Below are 15,472 nucleotides of genomic sequence, written 5' to 3' on the forward strand. Positions count from 1 at the left end.
GTGTCTTCAATTGAACATGTTTGATTGCAAATGATTTTTTTTTTTTTTTTTTTGTGTTCATCATTTCTTGCTATTTTATTTGGCAGGAAATAAATGAATTTTTTTTTTCTCAGAAAACACCCAACCCCATCAAAGTATTGGCAAATGTGAATCAATGGATAGAAGCTTTAAATTTAAGAAAGATGGAGATTCTGATTTCTCCAACACAAACAAACCAATATGTACCCATAATTTCTGAAGAAAATGGTCGCAATAATATTTCCCAGACTAACAACAATGTTTTGATATGTGCAGGGTTTCTTAACAAACGGATAGGGACGGCAGGATGGAGCATGGGGATGTACATAGATGGACATCTACAATCCATCAATTTTGGAAAAGGAAGGTCGAAGGGAATTTTGGAGATAACACTTTTTGCGATACAAATAGGTATCGACTATGCAGTAGCTATTGAGGAGAGATAAAGGAGATTTGGACAAACTACAGTGGGTTACCAACTCTCCTACCTAAACTAGTAGCAGCGACATGGCCTTTTGGTGAAATATCTATGTTACTTATGGTTGCTAAGACAACACAAACAGTGAAGTATGCTAACTTCCCATCCCCAAATCTCCAACTATGCTTTGAAAAAACTATTGAAAGAGCATCTAACTTAGTGGATGATTGTAATAAAACAATAGACAATGTTTGTAAGTGTTTTTAAGTATGATTAATGCATTTTATCTTTGTTTATCAAAAAAAAAAAAAAAAGCTAGCGCTAATGTTGTATTGACTTACTAGTGCATTGCTAGTGGACTCACAAACCGAGCTATAAAGGGAACTATTTTGACTGAGTAAAATTAAGTGTTTGATCAAATTAATCAAGAGAGTAGCTAGGTTTGACCTCGCTATGATCACCTAAGAAAGACTATGCTATCAAGTGACGACTGGCTGAGGCACTCTTTGGCCTAAGGGAATAGATTGTAGTTGGATACAAATACACCGGTTAAAGACGATTAGGCAAGACAAATCTCGTGGGTTGACACACGGTTATCCAATTAGCTTTGGGCTAGAGATCAACAATTAGTTGAGTGTACTTTGGTAGCTTGTGGTGGAGTATTCTCTTTAAGATTTGCTCTATTATTGCCTCCTATTCAAGAGGTTCTATATTCGTGAAAAGTTGGTTTGAAATTATCAATGTTATAGAACCAAGACGACCTATCTTACTAATAATTAAAAAAAGGCTTTTTGCTGATCGTCTGGAGAAGAATTGGAGGACCCCTCTGCTTGCTAGCTTAGAAAGCCAGTTCTTAGATTTAGAGAAAGAAACTAGAAAGAAGATTATTTGATTCATTTTGTTTGCTTCCACTGATTCGTTATTCTTTTTGAACCTTGAATCTTTCTTTCCTTGATTATTTTATTGGAGTATTTGGAATCCTGTAATCCTTTTTATTAAATATTGCATTTATTCTTGCTCATGATTATCTATACTTGCATTTATTATCATTGACTAGTAAGACCGTGGATCCTGTGACAATTCGCACCCATGGGTTGTTGGATGAGTAACCGAGACCGGCGGGTGGGGTGTGACACTACTACTTGTAAGGGACAATTATAAGGGACAATTAGAAGATCAAGTATGAACCCAATTGGATGTACCAAGTTTTTTTAAATTAAGTAAATATTTATCCAATCCAGAGGTATTTCTTTTGCATATCAAACTAAATACCAACCCAAAAAAAAAGACAGATTTCATAGAAGGGAAAAAAAAAATCAACATCCTCACAAAACAAGAACCCAACTTGAAGACAATCAGTCATAGCACAAGTTGGAATTTAAAAGGGCTTTTGGTTTGAAGATTTGTTTCAAGAGGACTACCAGTGTAGCTTCAGGAATAAGCTTGCAGTTTCTATGTTATTATTTACCATATGTGTTCTTGATTTCCACAAGGTGGGTGGGATTTCTACAGTGTGGAATGACTTTTCATTTTTTAATGGAAATTGCCCGGTAGCAATTTTGCTTTCCATAGAATTTTGGCTCTTGTTGCAGGATGCTCAACTATTTCTTTTGTTCTTTTTCTTGCATACCATAAATTGTTACCCCCAAACCATTAGTCAACCTGAGTATAGACCGTTAGCCCAAATCGTTAGTTAGCCCAATCCCAAACCGCACCAAATTGAAACCGGCCCGAAACCGTTATTTTGCTAACTAGCCGTATTTGGGTTGGGTGTTTTTGAGCCAAAAACCATTAAGCTCATCCCGAAACCGCCCCAAAACACACCGTTGACATCCCTAGTCCGCAGGGGATCCAACTGGAAGATTGGCGTATATTTCACAAAGAATTTCTCAAGCAGAAGAAGTGAAGCTCGAATTGGAAAGTAGGTCATTTGTTAAGTCAATAGCCAATCAAAAATAGTTTTCTGTGTAATTATAAGAGTTTTTTACGTACGCCCTTGAGTTGGGCACAAAATTACTGACCCCCCCGGTATTGTGCCATAAGTTTTATTGGGATCCACTCCACTCCAAGCCGTTAGCCAAATTCAAATTGAATTCAAAATGTGACCAACATCCCCCTTGTGAGTTAAAAATTTATTCAAATACCCTTTAACTTAAATCCTATTTTCAAAAATTTAAACTTACACATAAAGATGCATGAAGGGGAATGAATCCCTTCACCCATCTTTTTTATTGGTTAAGATACACTCTTCAAGTAACTGAATCACTTTTTATAAAGAACATGATTGCAAAATAAATCATTTATCCAGTGGATGATTGTTGTCAAACCCGACGTGAAGCATCTCTATTTCCAAGCCAAGTGCACACAGTGACACAATATTCTTAGATTGATTCAAGTTGAACCTACACGCACAAAAATCAACAAGATGAGGATTCCCAGTCAGCAGCGAGCAGCAGGAAACTCTCTAATGCTGGAGTCGGATAGATAACAATAGATTAATTTCTCACTAGCACGAAAGAGATAGAAGAGGCGAATGAAGAACATGAAAGGAGTTACCTTCTTTTTATAGGTCTTTGGCAGTAGATAGATCAATGTAGAATATAAACTACTGCTATTAGAGATGTTTGAAAGGGCCTCTCTCTCATATTACAAGTAGTGCATCTTTTTATTGACATTAATTTGTGATGCCATGCATTATGCAAAAGGAAAATGAATGACACTACTGTACCTAAGCTAAGGTGACCAATTTATCAGTCCCACTTAACTTAAGTGAAAGCAAGATGAACTAGTTCATCTATGGTCTTGCTTGGACATGTGTTATCTTCTCAAGGGAAAGGGAAGTTTGGTTAGTTTTAATAGTTTGGTTGTACGATGGAATGACTGAATGAGTTAAACAATATACATTAATATTAATATTACTATTATATTTGTTGATGTAGGGTCAGAGCCAGAATTCAACATGGGGAGGCGAACAAATGAGAGCTTGGATCAACTCTTTGTCGGAGCACTAATACTTTTTTCACCACACGTTAAAAATTTAGGTAAATTATTAATAATGACACTTTTATCCTCTGTGTTGCGTCTAGAACTTCTTCGAGAGCCGGATATTGAGATGACCACCTTAAGAGCTCTCCAACCAAGTTGGAATAACTGGAATGTCTGCACACACAAAGAAAGCAAGAACGGTCCGGCCTAGTTTTGGCCGGGGAACCGCCTCCGGCGCTCAAGTCAGCCTAGGCAACAATAATGGTTCTTGAGAGAGTTCTCAAGAACGTAATGAGTAAGTACTCAGATGAAAGTTCTCGTACCTTTCTCCATGTAGGAGGTGGGTTTATATAGAGGTTACCTGGAGGCGGCGATTCCTTAAGTTTCGGATCGATAGTTGAGGAGTGAGTGGAGTAGTGGAATAGCGGCTCCTTCTTTGTCGCACCTGATAGTGCCGTTATGCTGACTCACCTCCCCAATTCTCGGAAATAGATATGCTGAGTGTTTATGCATAACTAACTCTTCTTGACTTGATCAAGAGAGTCTTCTGAGAAATGCTTGAGTTGGATATATATTCTTCCCGAGCGAGGCACTCGGGACCCTTCTCCAACGAAGAGATGAGCCTGCCTAAGGGGGTTTTCTGTGCTTCTCAAGGGAGAACACTATTCCTCCCGAGTCTTCAGAATAATCATGTCCCGAGGGGGTTTTCTGTGCTTCTCAAGGGAGAACACTATTCCTCCCGAGCATGCAGAAGACACAAGTCCCGAGTGGGTATGCGTTTTCTCGAGAAGGGATTCTCAGAATTCTCCTAAGAGGACTTTCCTTAAGAAGACTTCTCTATCCCGAGTGGAGGTGTACGTTCGTCCAGAGGGGGGGTCCTCGGGATATATGTTCTCCACAACAGAGCCCCCCATTCCTTGCGATCGGTCTCCCGAGTGTATGGAATGCTTTTCTCACACCTCTTTGAAGGTTTTTTCTTTTGAAGAAATTCCAATGCGTTGTCTTAAATGATCGCCATTATTTATCTAAAGTCTCGTTGAGTCGAGAAGCCCCCAACCGGGTTCTCCGAGAGATGCCATTGCCTCTATTAAGGGTGATACCCGAGTGAGGTCCCGAGTGTGACGCCTTTGAGAAATTCCATCTTATGAGAGCCTTTCTTAGACTTTCATGTGAAGTGGAGAAATTCTCCCGAGTGAGGTCCCGAGTGTGACGCCTTTGAGAAATTCCATCTTATGAGAGCCTTTCTTAGACTTTCATGTGAAGTGGAGAAATTCTCCCGAGTGGCTACCCAAGTGAGGTCCCGAGTGTAACGCCTTTGAATAATTCCATCTTATGAGAGTCTGTAGTGGACTTTCATAAGAGGTGGGGGATTTCTCCCGAGTGAGGTCCCGAGCGTAACGCCTTAGAATAGTTCCATCTTATGAGAGTCTGTATTGGACTTTCATAAGAGGTGGGGGATTTCTCCCGAGTGGCTACCCGAGTGAGGTCCCAAGTGTAACGCCTTTGAATAATTCCATCTTATGAGAATCTGTATTGGACTTTCATAAGAGGTGGGGGATTTCTCCCGAGTGGCTACCCGAGTGAGGTCACGAGTGTAACGCCTTTGAATAGTTCCATCTTATGAGAGTCTGTATTGGACTTTCATAAGAGGTGGGGGATTTCTCCCGAGTGAGGTCCCGAGTATAACGCCTTTGAATAATTCCATCTTATGAGAGTCTGCATTTGGACTTTCATAAGAGGTGGGGAAATACTCCCGAATGGCTACCCGAGTGAGGTCCCGAGTGTAACGCCTTAGAATAAATTCCATCTCCTGAGAGTCTGCATTGGACTTTCACAAGAGGTGGGGATTTCTCCCGAATGGCTACTCGAGTGAGGTCCCGAGTGTAACGCCTTTGAATAATTCCATCTTATGAGAGTCTGTATTGGACTTTCATAAGAGGTGGGGGATTTCTCCCGAGTGGCTACCCGAGTGAGGTCCCGAGTGTAACGCCTTTGAATAATTCCATCTTATGAGAGTCTGTATTGGACTTTCATAAGAGGTGGGGGAATACTCCCGAATGGCTACCCGAGTGAGGTCCCGAGTGTAACGCCTTAGAATAGTTCCATCTTATGAGAGTCTGTATTGGACTTTCATAAGAGGTGGGGGATTTCACCCGAGTGGCTACCCGAGTGAGGTCCCGAGTGTAACGCCTTTGAATAATTCCCACACACGGCGCCAAATTGTTGCGTCTAGAACTTCTTCGAGAGCCGGATATTGAGATGACCACCTTAAGAGCTCTCCAACCAAGTTGGAATAACTGGAATGCCTGCACACACAAAGAAAGCAAGAACGGTCCGGCCTAGTTTTGGCCGGGAACCGCCTCCGACGCTCAAGTCAGCCTAGGCAACAATAATGGTTCTTGAGAGAGTTCTCAAGAACGTAATGAGTAAGTACTCAGATGAAAGTTCTCGTACCTTTCTCCATGTAGGAGGTGGGTTTATATAGAGGTTACCTGGAGGCGGCGATTCCTTAAGTTTCGGATCGATAGTTGAGGAGTGAGTGGAGTAGTGGAATAGCGGCTCCTTCTTTGTTGCACCTGATAGTGCCGTTATGCTGACTCACCTCCCCAATTCTCGGAATAGATATGCTGAGTGTTTATGCATAACTAACTCTTCTTGACTTGGTCAAGAGAGTCTTCTGAGAAATGCTTGAGTTGGATATATATTCTTCCCGAGCGAGGCACTCGGGACCCTTCTCCAACGAAGAGATGAGCCTGCCTAAGGGGGTTTTCTGTGCTTCTCAAGGGAGAACACTATTCCTCCCGAGCATGCAGAAGACACAAGTCCCGAGTGGGTATGCGTTTTCTCGAGAAGGGATTCTCAGAATTCTCCTAAGAGGACTTTCCTTAAGAAGACTTCTCTATCCCAAGTGGGGGTGTACGTTCGTCCGAGGGGGGGTTCCTCGGGATATATGTTCTCCACAACACTCTGAAATATAGGTAAATTAAAGCACGATGATTGCTAATAGAAAAAATATCTTGGAGATTAACTCTTTTAAGTTTTAATGAATTTTTTTCATAAAAAAATTCTTAGGGAATAAAAAAAATGATTTCGACCGTAAAAAACTAGATGCAAATCACACGAATCATGATAGTTAATTATCCTACAAAGTTTGCATACTCCATTTAAAATATAAAATCAAATAAAAAGAATAACAAAAATAAAATAAGAAAGAGAATATTTTTTTTTTGAAAAAGAGAAAGAATACGTAACTGTGGAGAATATTTAGGAATGAATTTTAGGGATTGAGGAGTTCTTTTCTAATTGGGATTTAATTTATTATTATTATTTTGGTGAAAATGTGCTTTATATTAAACTGGGAAAGAAAAGAAAAAATTACAAGCGTTGGTAACGTTTCCCACCAGCATCCTGGTGAACAAGTCAAGCCAAATCCGGGGGAAGATCGCTAGGGCACAAGTGAGTTTCCCCAAGGGAGTCACATAGCTTACTAAAAAGTCAGCACAAAAGTTAGATTCTCTTACATGACGCGTGAATACACATTGATGAAATCCCAGTTTGATGTCAAGAATATCTTCTACAATACCTCTCTTGCTGCCCATGGGCTTTGCATGCTCCTAATGAGGATTTGAATTGCAAGATGTGAATCAGATTGGACCTGTATTTATGGGTACCCATCATATGCCTCCTTTTGTAGCCTACATAATATTGCATTTAGCTCCATGTGTAGAGCATTAGAATCCTCACATTTTCTTGCCGTAGCGAATAGGACTTGGCCATTAGGATTTCTTCTAATCAAACCATATCCGCCACGGGTTCCCACAACTGAAGCATCGCAATTGATTGCGATCCAATTATCTGGAAGTCTAGTCCACTTATGCATCGAGATCGAACCATGCTTGAATTTAGCCTGAATTTTCGATTGATGGAAGAAGTCCCTAATTGGGATTTAATTGTTTTTCTTTAAACATAGGTTTTAGTTATAACCCTTAGATAATTATACCTGTTATTTTATCGTTAAAAACTATTTTTCAATATTTTTTTTTGGGGGGGGGGGGGGCAAATTTCGAAGCAAATAAGCAAAACTTTCAAAAAAAATGCCACCTGGCCCCTATGAAGTTCTGCCTCTGGGTTAATGTACTATTATCAACATTTATCTTCATATACATTGTTAATTCATCTTAAATGTAAAGATACAAAAGAATGAGAAATGATTTCAACTTTAAGTACTGAATGAGTTAAACTTACATCAGTTACATGGTTGGAAAATCAATAAAGAAAAGAAGCAAGAAGAGGAATACTCAAAGCACACAGCGCAACAAGCAATTCTCTCTACAAAGTAAATCCAAGAAGAAAACCACATCTTCATACAAAATCTACAAACAACAAAACACACACCAAGGTCTGACCTAAAGATACAAAGTCGATATATTTACATAGACCATGAGCAACACAGTCCTTAAAATGATCTCAACAAGTTGATCATGTAGAAGTGTATTAGATTCATCAATGAAGACCTAACAATCAAGGACTGAAAAAATTCCTGGGCGAGAAGAGCCGGCGAGGCGAAAACATCCCCATGTACCTTGGAGAAGTCAGACCATCAATGGACTGGTAATGATCCATGATGAATCTATCCCTCTCCTCAGGATTATTTGCCCTATCAGATGTACGGCCACTGAAGGTCTTATGTCTCACCAACTTACCAAGCCATGACCTCTTCTTCACTTGGCCTTTCTGGGTTTCATTCATCTTCTGAACTAAAAACGCTTTCACTGCAAACATTCCTTGCTTGACAATATCCATTGGAGGTGAAACAAGAGGGTTTCCATCTACATTGAGCTTCTTCAGATTTGTGAGGCATGCGAGAGATTCAGGTAAGGTGGTGATTTGATTGTAACTTACATCCAATTCGATAAGGGAAGAGAGAAGGCCTAGAGAGTATGGGAGAGTGTCAAGGTACTGGAAATTTTGGCTCACATTGAGGATTTGAAGGTTGACTAAGTTCTCCATTCCTTCGGGAAGGAAACCAAGGCAGTTGAGGCGTGCATCTAGGACACGCAGAGAAGTGCAATGGGAAAGGGAACTGGGCAGAAAGGGTAGCTTGTTTGAGTTGACAGAGAGTTTCTTAAGGTTGAGAAGCTCGAACCCAATGGTGTCAGGAAGCCTCTTCAGCTTGTTGAAGTTGGCAATGAGTTCTTCCAGAGACCTGCACATACAAGAACCCTAGCTATTACTTTTGCTCTTGACCTGACTTCAAAAAATGCAAATTGTACCTTAAAAAAAATAAAAATCAATGTCAAAATCCATGGATTTTGCTTTGGTTCAGCATCATTTAATAGCGCTTAACAGTTAAGCAAGTTTTAAGGTCCTTCGATCGAGGTCCAATGGTTGAGATTCCATGGAGATGGAAATCCCGACCGAGATTTTGACCCGACGGCCCATGTTTTTCTCGTTTAACGGTTTAGTACTGAACTGAAGCAAAATCCCAAAATCAATCAAATGGAATCCATTATCCATTATTCTATAAGTTCCATGATGGATACCATGAGATTGGTTTGTAGAGTCGGACGTGGGTCCTATCTGAATCCTCTGTCTTTGACTTTTTGTACATACATGGAAACAAGTCAATTTTTTATACATATCATTAATACATTACGTATTATCTAAAAATAATCAGAAGATATTTAGGTTCAACCTACTAAGTAGCACGACATATGTGACAAACCGACACCTTATTATAAAATTTGCCAGTGATGGAAGCCTTCTTATCTATAGAATATTTCTCATCTGACTAGTCAAGTTGTCATATATGCTAAACGCTGATGATGTTTTCCCTTTTTTTTTTTTCTTCTTCTCCTTAAAGATTTCTTCGTTGATTAGGAGCCTGTGTTTGTGATTATCTCACTCTTCTCTTATAAAATGACATTTGTAGCCCTATTGAGATGAAATACGTGAGAAGTGTTGTCACGGGCTGGGCTGGGCTGGGCTTTGAGACTTTTAAAACCCAGCCCAAACCTGAGCTCTCTTACCAACCCAAGTACACCAGCCAAGCACTAGGTCGGGCTACATATGTATATCTCAATCTAGGTTGAGCTTTGCTGTTTGGATGGCTTTGATTTATTGAAGAAAAGAAATAAAAGAAAATGAGTGGGTGTTGTATGATTATGTTTTTTAATGTAAGAGGAAGGATAGGGTAAATCGTGCATGTCGGTGATTAAAAATCAAAGCCCTACCCCAAAAATAAGAAAAATTAAGAAAACAAAAAAAAAAAAAAAAAAAAACAAAAAAAAAAAAAAAAAAAAAAAAAAAAAAAATCAAACCCGATGTGTCTCTAATGCTATACATGGGCAGCCAAATGAAGACCCCATCTCATGTTGAATGCCTAAGCATTTGGTATTTTGTTTTCATAAATTCCAGTTCTTCTGTCCGTAAGGGTAGAAGACTGTATTTCTCTCACACCTTATATTTAGGAAGGGACTCATTTTTAAACCCAGACAAGATAAATCAGATGTGGACCCCCTCCTAAACATGTAATAAAGAGAAGTACAAAAGCATAGTCATAAAGGATTTTTAACTCCCTTTAGTACTCTAAACTTGGAGCAAAGGCAAACATGTAATAAAGAGAAGTACAAAAGCATAGTCATAAAGGATTTTTAACTCCCTTTAGTACTCTAAACTTGGAGCAAAGGCTTCATCACCATGCGACGTGCATGTTGACAAGCTTATTCTGGAATTGGGTTATTGACACTTTAAAAAAAAAACAACAACGCATGCATGTGTTTAGCATTGTCATCTTGTGTAAATATATAATCACCTTATATACTTAGTAATTATTATTTATTTCCATATAAAGATCAAAATTTCCAAAAACCCCAGAGAAAGTTATGCGTGTCTAGTAATATTTTATACAAATATTTTGTACCATAAAAGGATTGCTGACTTGGCAATGACTAATACTTCTTAATGAAAAGACCATGGGTTTGACTCTCCTAGGTAGTACGTATAATTCCTAATAAAAAGCTACCAATTCTTAAGAAAAAAAGAAAAAAAGAAAGAAAGAAAGAAGAAGAAGTAAAGAAGAAGAAATGAAGAAGAAGAAAAAAAAGAAAGAAAGAAAGAAAGAAAGAGAAGAAAAAGAAGAAGAAGAAAGAAAGAAGACTTGGATGAATGGTAAGAGAGCATGGCAAGCTATAATTTAGAGGAACTCTTCAATCTGACCGTATAAAATTCAAGACTAGGACCTTGCATGGGTTACGTTAGGGTTGTACTATTTTTTTGGACAATAATAATGATTTATTAATATTACTGTGTGAAACATATTTAAACAAAATAACGGTAGCTCAAAAAGACCCACACCTCTTAATGAAGGGGTTGTGGGTTCAACTAGCATCAAGGCATCTCTCCTGAGGATGTAGTCAAGGTGCGCACAATGAACTTTAGCTCTAAAAAAATACTGAGCAAAATATGGTCAACCAGTCATACACAAAATAGATCAAGCCTCGTAGTCAAACTTTCTAACATTGTAGCCATTATTTCTTGTTAGTACGACTTATTAAAATTAAAAATAAAATAAAAGAGAAAAAAAAAAAAAAAAAAGAGAAAAGGAAAGAATAGAATGAAGACCTGCAATTCTCAATGGTTTTGGGGAAGATCTCAAGAAGGTTGCCAGAAACGTTAAGGACCTTGAGCTTTGTTAAACAGCCAATCGAGTTTGGTAGAGAAACAATCTGGTTTGAGTGAACATCCAACGTCACCACGTTTAGTAATCTCGCTATCAGAGACTCTGGAATGCTCTGGTGATCAAAACAATCTTCGTTAGAGATGATAACAACAGAGATATATATCAGAGAGAGAGAGAGAGAGAGAGAGAAACTAAGTGATCAATGCCCTAAAAGCACGATAAGATGAACAGCAGACGTTGAGAGAGAGAGAGATGGGAAAGAATATAAGAACCTCAAGGAGGTTGTTGGAGAGATCTAAAGTGCTAATGATGGCCAAGTTGACAGGAGGATTTGGGAGAGATTCCAAAGACATGCCGCTGAGATCGACGTTCTCGAGCTTCTCTTCTTCTTTCATGGTTCTTCTCCTTTCCGGCGACTTCTTCACGTCTAACCTCTGTGCCTGCCCTCCATACATCATCTTTGCCCGGATACCCCACAGAAGAAGACCCAGAGATTTACAGAAAGGGAGAGAGAGAGAGAAAACGAGGAAGGAAAGAAATGATAGGCGTTACGACTTATAAAAGGAAGAGAAGAAGAGAGAAGGAGAGGAGGAGAGAGAACAAGTGGGGGATTAGATTTTGGAAAGCACCACAAAGAGGACGTACGGATAGGATTCTTCCACGACACGTGTGCATGACATCAGGAAGTACAAATCCGTAGTAAGAGGGTTGCGTCGACACGTCTCTTTGTCGTAGAAAAGTCAACGCTTTCTTTTTGGACGTATTTGTACAATTGTACTCTTTACTATCACGGTGGTTTGTGACTAATGCCGTTGGTTGTCAATTAACTTTCTTTATTTACATAAAAAAGATTCCCCTTTAATTTCGGATTTATAACTAATCATAATTATTTCTTTTGGTCAAATTATCTTAGTTTTTTTAATGTTATTTTAAAATATTTTTCAATTTTCTATCCGTTCATAAAAAAATCGCTTCTTGCAAACCCAAAAAAAAAAAATCGCTTCTTCCAATGGGTTATGTTGTAGAGAATTATATTAGATATATGGTTGTAAAGTCTTTGATGCTGTCATGCATACATAACTTATGGTATTCCTACCAAAAAAAAAAAAAAAACTTATCGTATGAAATGTTTATAGCGTTCTGAACAAAAAGAAAAAAAAATGTTCATAGAGTTCTACCGAAAGAAAAAAATTTTAAAAAAAAGTGTTTATAAGGTCATTGATAGCTGCACTGATAGTAAAATGAGGGGAGAGATGACGAATATCAATATAGTGATTCACAGCTGTCTAATGGTCTATAGTCATAATGACTTGTGGCTCTTTTAGGACTAAACTATGAAAATGACATTCATGCTATTACAATGCACCATTGGTCCTAGCCTTAAGTGCAAAGTTTTTTTTTTTTTTTTTTTTTTTTTTTTTTTTTTTTTTTTTTTTTGGGTACAAAAGGGCTTTATGTACAAAGTCTTTATTGCTTGTTCATTCATCAATCTTGAGCATTTGGAATATGTTGGTCCAATAAGGATCTTCTATTATGTTGACACTTTATTCTAAGGCTTGTGTTTCTTTTGGATTGCTTCAATATTGTCAAACCTACTCGATAGTACCGAACATGTTTCAACAATTTATGGGTATGATCTACAGCCACAAGATCAGGTTATGCTATCAATAATAAATAAGGCACACGATCCCATAATCAAGAGCAAAAAATGAACAGTTCATCAATTAATAATAAATAAAAAGTTCCAAAATTCCAAAATGAATACAATATCTGAGCGGAAGCAAAGTCAAAATGTTATCAGTGTTGTTTACAATTCTTTTTAAGATTTCTTTTCAAATTGCTCTATGAAAGGAGTCATAAGTCCCTCTTCATCATTTTATCCCAACAATAAACAACTAATGTTCTATTCTTGTGAATGGATGTTGTAAGAGCACTCCAAGCATCCACGGGAAGTTTCATGATCTTTGTAATTAGTTCCCACTAGCATCTCCAGTATCTTTTTAGTGGGGTTCTCTCATAGATACGAAGCTTTTTCTATTTCTGCATAACCATTTGAGAAAAACAAGAAATTCATAAAGAATGAATTCTTTGACAACAATCATATACATATACTATGGTCGCATAAAAATAAAGTGATGAATAATGTAATGATATGTTATGTATGCATTTAAGGAATCTAATTATGCAAGTCTTTATCTAGGTAGACACGCATTAAGATATATATCAGGCATCATCTGAGTAGGTCTTTGTCACTCTGATCCCTCACAGACTTGCTACCTTTGTTGAAATCCTGAGTAAAGGGGTACGGTCCACATCATCCACCATGGCTGGGGGTATAGGTCTACACTCTCTCACCACATCCATTGGTCTAAGTATTAATACAAGTCGGAGATTCTAAACCCAATGCAAGGTCATTGGCAACATGTACACTATATGTGGTTAAGATACTTTTTCCTCATGTCTATTGCCCTGTTGGTTCAGTATCCTTTTCCACTTAGGAATGTTAATCCTCACAGATTGATTATCTCTATTAGACAACATTCATTAACCCTATAGTCATCCTCATATGCTAGGGTGAATCTCTCTCATGTCTCCTCATGTCACCCAAGTTGTCTTTTGGACGCCCATGAGTCCAACCTTCAATATATATAACCCGACCATTGCATGATAACAGTGGTTCTGTGTCTCCTCACAGACCGGTTACCTCTGTTGGATGCCCATAGGATCACATCATTGCCAACATGGGTCACTCAGCTACAATACCCTTGCCGAAAGAATGTGATGTCACATCCACCCAGACAGTATCCATCCACCCAAATACTCAAGGGAGTGATCACAGTCACAAGATCAGGTCTCATCACATACCATTCCACACGATAGACCAATCATGAGCAAGAATAATCAACAACATATATAATAATAAAGAGGTAAATCAAATAACAAGGATCTCAAAAAACCAAATCAGAGTGCGGAAGTGATGTCAAAACTGAAACAATCAATTGAAAGGAAAGTATAGACAAAACTCTTAGATTACAAAAAGTAAGTTTCCTTAAGCAAAATGTAACTACGAATCTCCCAAGTCTTTGTTTCACGAATGGTGTTAACCACTCATTAATCGCACTAATCCTAGTACCCGTAGTCATGACATGAACATTCTTCACCATATGTGTCACAGTCACTAAAGTCTTGTACATTGTATGTGTCTTGCTTCGTAATCTTTATATGCGGCATCTGTATCTGCAATAAGATCTAAAGCAACGAATTCTCCGAAGGGTGAGCTCAAAAGAACTCAACAAGTAGTTCACAAGCATATAATCATAATCACCATTTAAATCAAACATCATATAGTGTATCATGATATGGAGTGAAATGCAACATTGTTACTATACTCTAACTGACGCTGGTCTCTATATGGTAGACACACATTAAGATAGAACACCAACCTCCTTTGGGTAGGTCTCGTTACTCTGATCTCTCACGGGTTGGTTACTAGTCTTGAGATCCTAGGTAAGGGGTAAAGGCATCCCTTTCAGAGTATTACTATGGCTTGGGTTTAGGTCACCAGTCTCTCTCACACCATTGGCTTGAGAACTGGCGTGTGTCAAGGATATACCTAACCCAATGCAGGTCAACTTCTTAGTCGCATCAACCTAAGTTCAAATACCTCCCCTCATGTATCTCACACTATTGGTTCAATATCCTCTCCTACTAGAGTCAGCGTATCTTATGGCTCCAACCAACTCGGACTACACCTCCTCTTAACCCTATTGGTCATCCACATATAATGGCGGGAAGCTTTCATGACCTCTCATGGGTTTACTGGTCTTGAGCATCCATGAGCCCAAGCCTATTATATGCAACCCTACCAATGAATTGTCCCACAATGTGGTTGTGTCCTCTCATAGGTTGGTTACCAATCTTGAGCGCCCACCAACCCACATTGATGCTAAGTGATTTGCTGCCATGTATCACTTGGCATCAATACCCATGCCGATAGAGTGATATGACAGGGTACCTAACCATACTCTTCTAGACCTCCTAGTCATGGCAAATAGTAACTTTGAAAAGTAATGAGGACATCAGAGGACAGTGTCTCATACCAACTCCGTTAATATCCCAAGCAAGGAGTACCCAGATAGGTAATCCCCAATTCACAATCACAGCATACGATAACCTCCCACAAAGAAGTAAAAGGACCAAATCAACATTCACAAACCACAAACCAGTTCAAGTCCATAATGCCTCAAGTTTAATCCATACATTGATATCAATAACAATTGACTTGTATTAAGTAATTTCTTAACATAAACATTATCATGTGTATCAATATGCAAGTCTCATATCAAATAAGAAAGTGACAAGGATTATGT

At 38.5% G+C, this 15,472-nt stretch overlaps 1 protein-coding gene across 1 annotated transcript; it reads right to left on the reverse strand.

The window, feature by feature from the left end:
• Positions 1–7,535: 7,535 nt before the first annotated feature.
• LOC149015946 (plant intracellular Ras-group-related LRR protein 6-like) lies at positions 7,536–11,614 on the reverse strand. The gene is made up of 3 exons (XM_089155943.1): positions 11,375–11,614; positions 11,045–11,214; positions 7,536–8,627 (listed from the first exon to the last, which is right to left on the reverse strand). The coding sequence occupies exons 1-3, from the start codon at positions 11,558–11,560 to the stop codon at positions 7,943–7,945; spliced, it is 1,041 nt and encodes a 346-aa protein (XP_089012069.1). The 5' UTR covers positions 11,561–11,614; the 3' UTR covers positions 7,536–7,942.
• Between the last annotated feature and the right edge of the window lie 3,858 nt (positions 11,615–15,472).

Source organism: Hakea prostrata, chromosome 5 (assembly GCF_041222555.1).
Source record: "Hakea prostrata isolate BN-2017 chromosome 5, UWA_Hpros_2, whole genome shotgun sequence".
NCBI lineage: Eukaryota > Viridiplantae > Streptophyta > Magnoliopsida > Proteales > Proteaceae > Hakea > Hakea prostrata.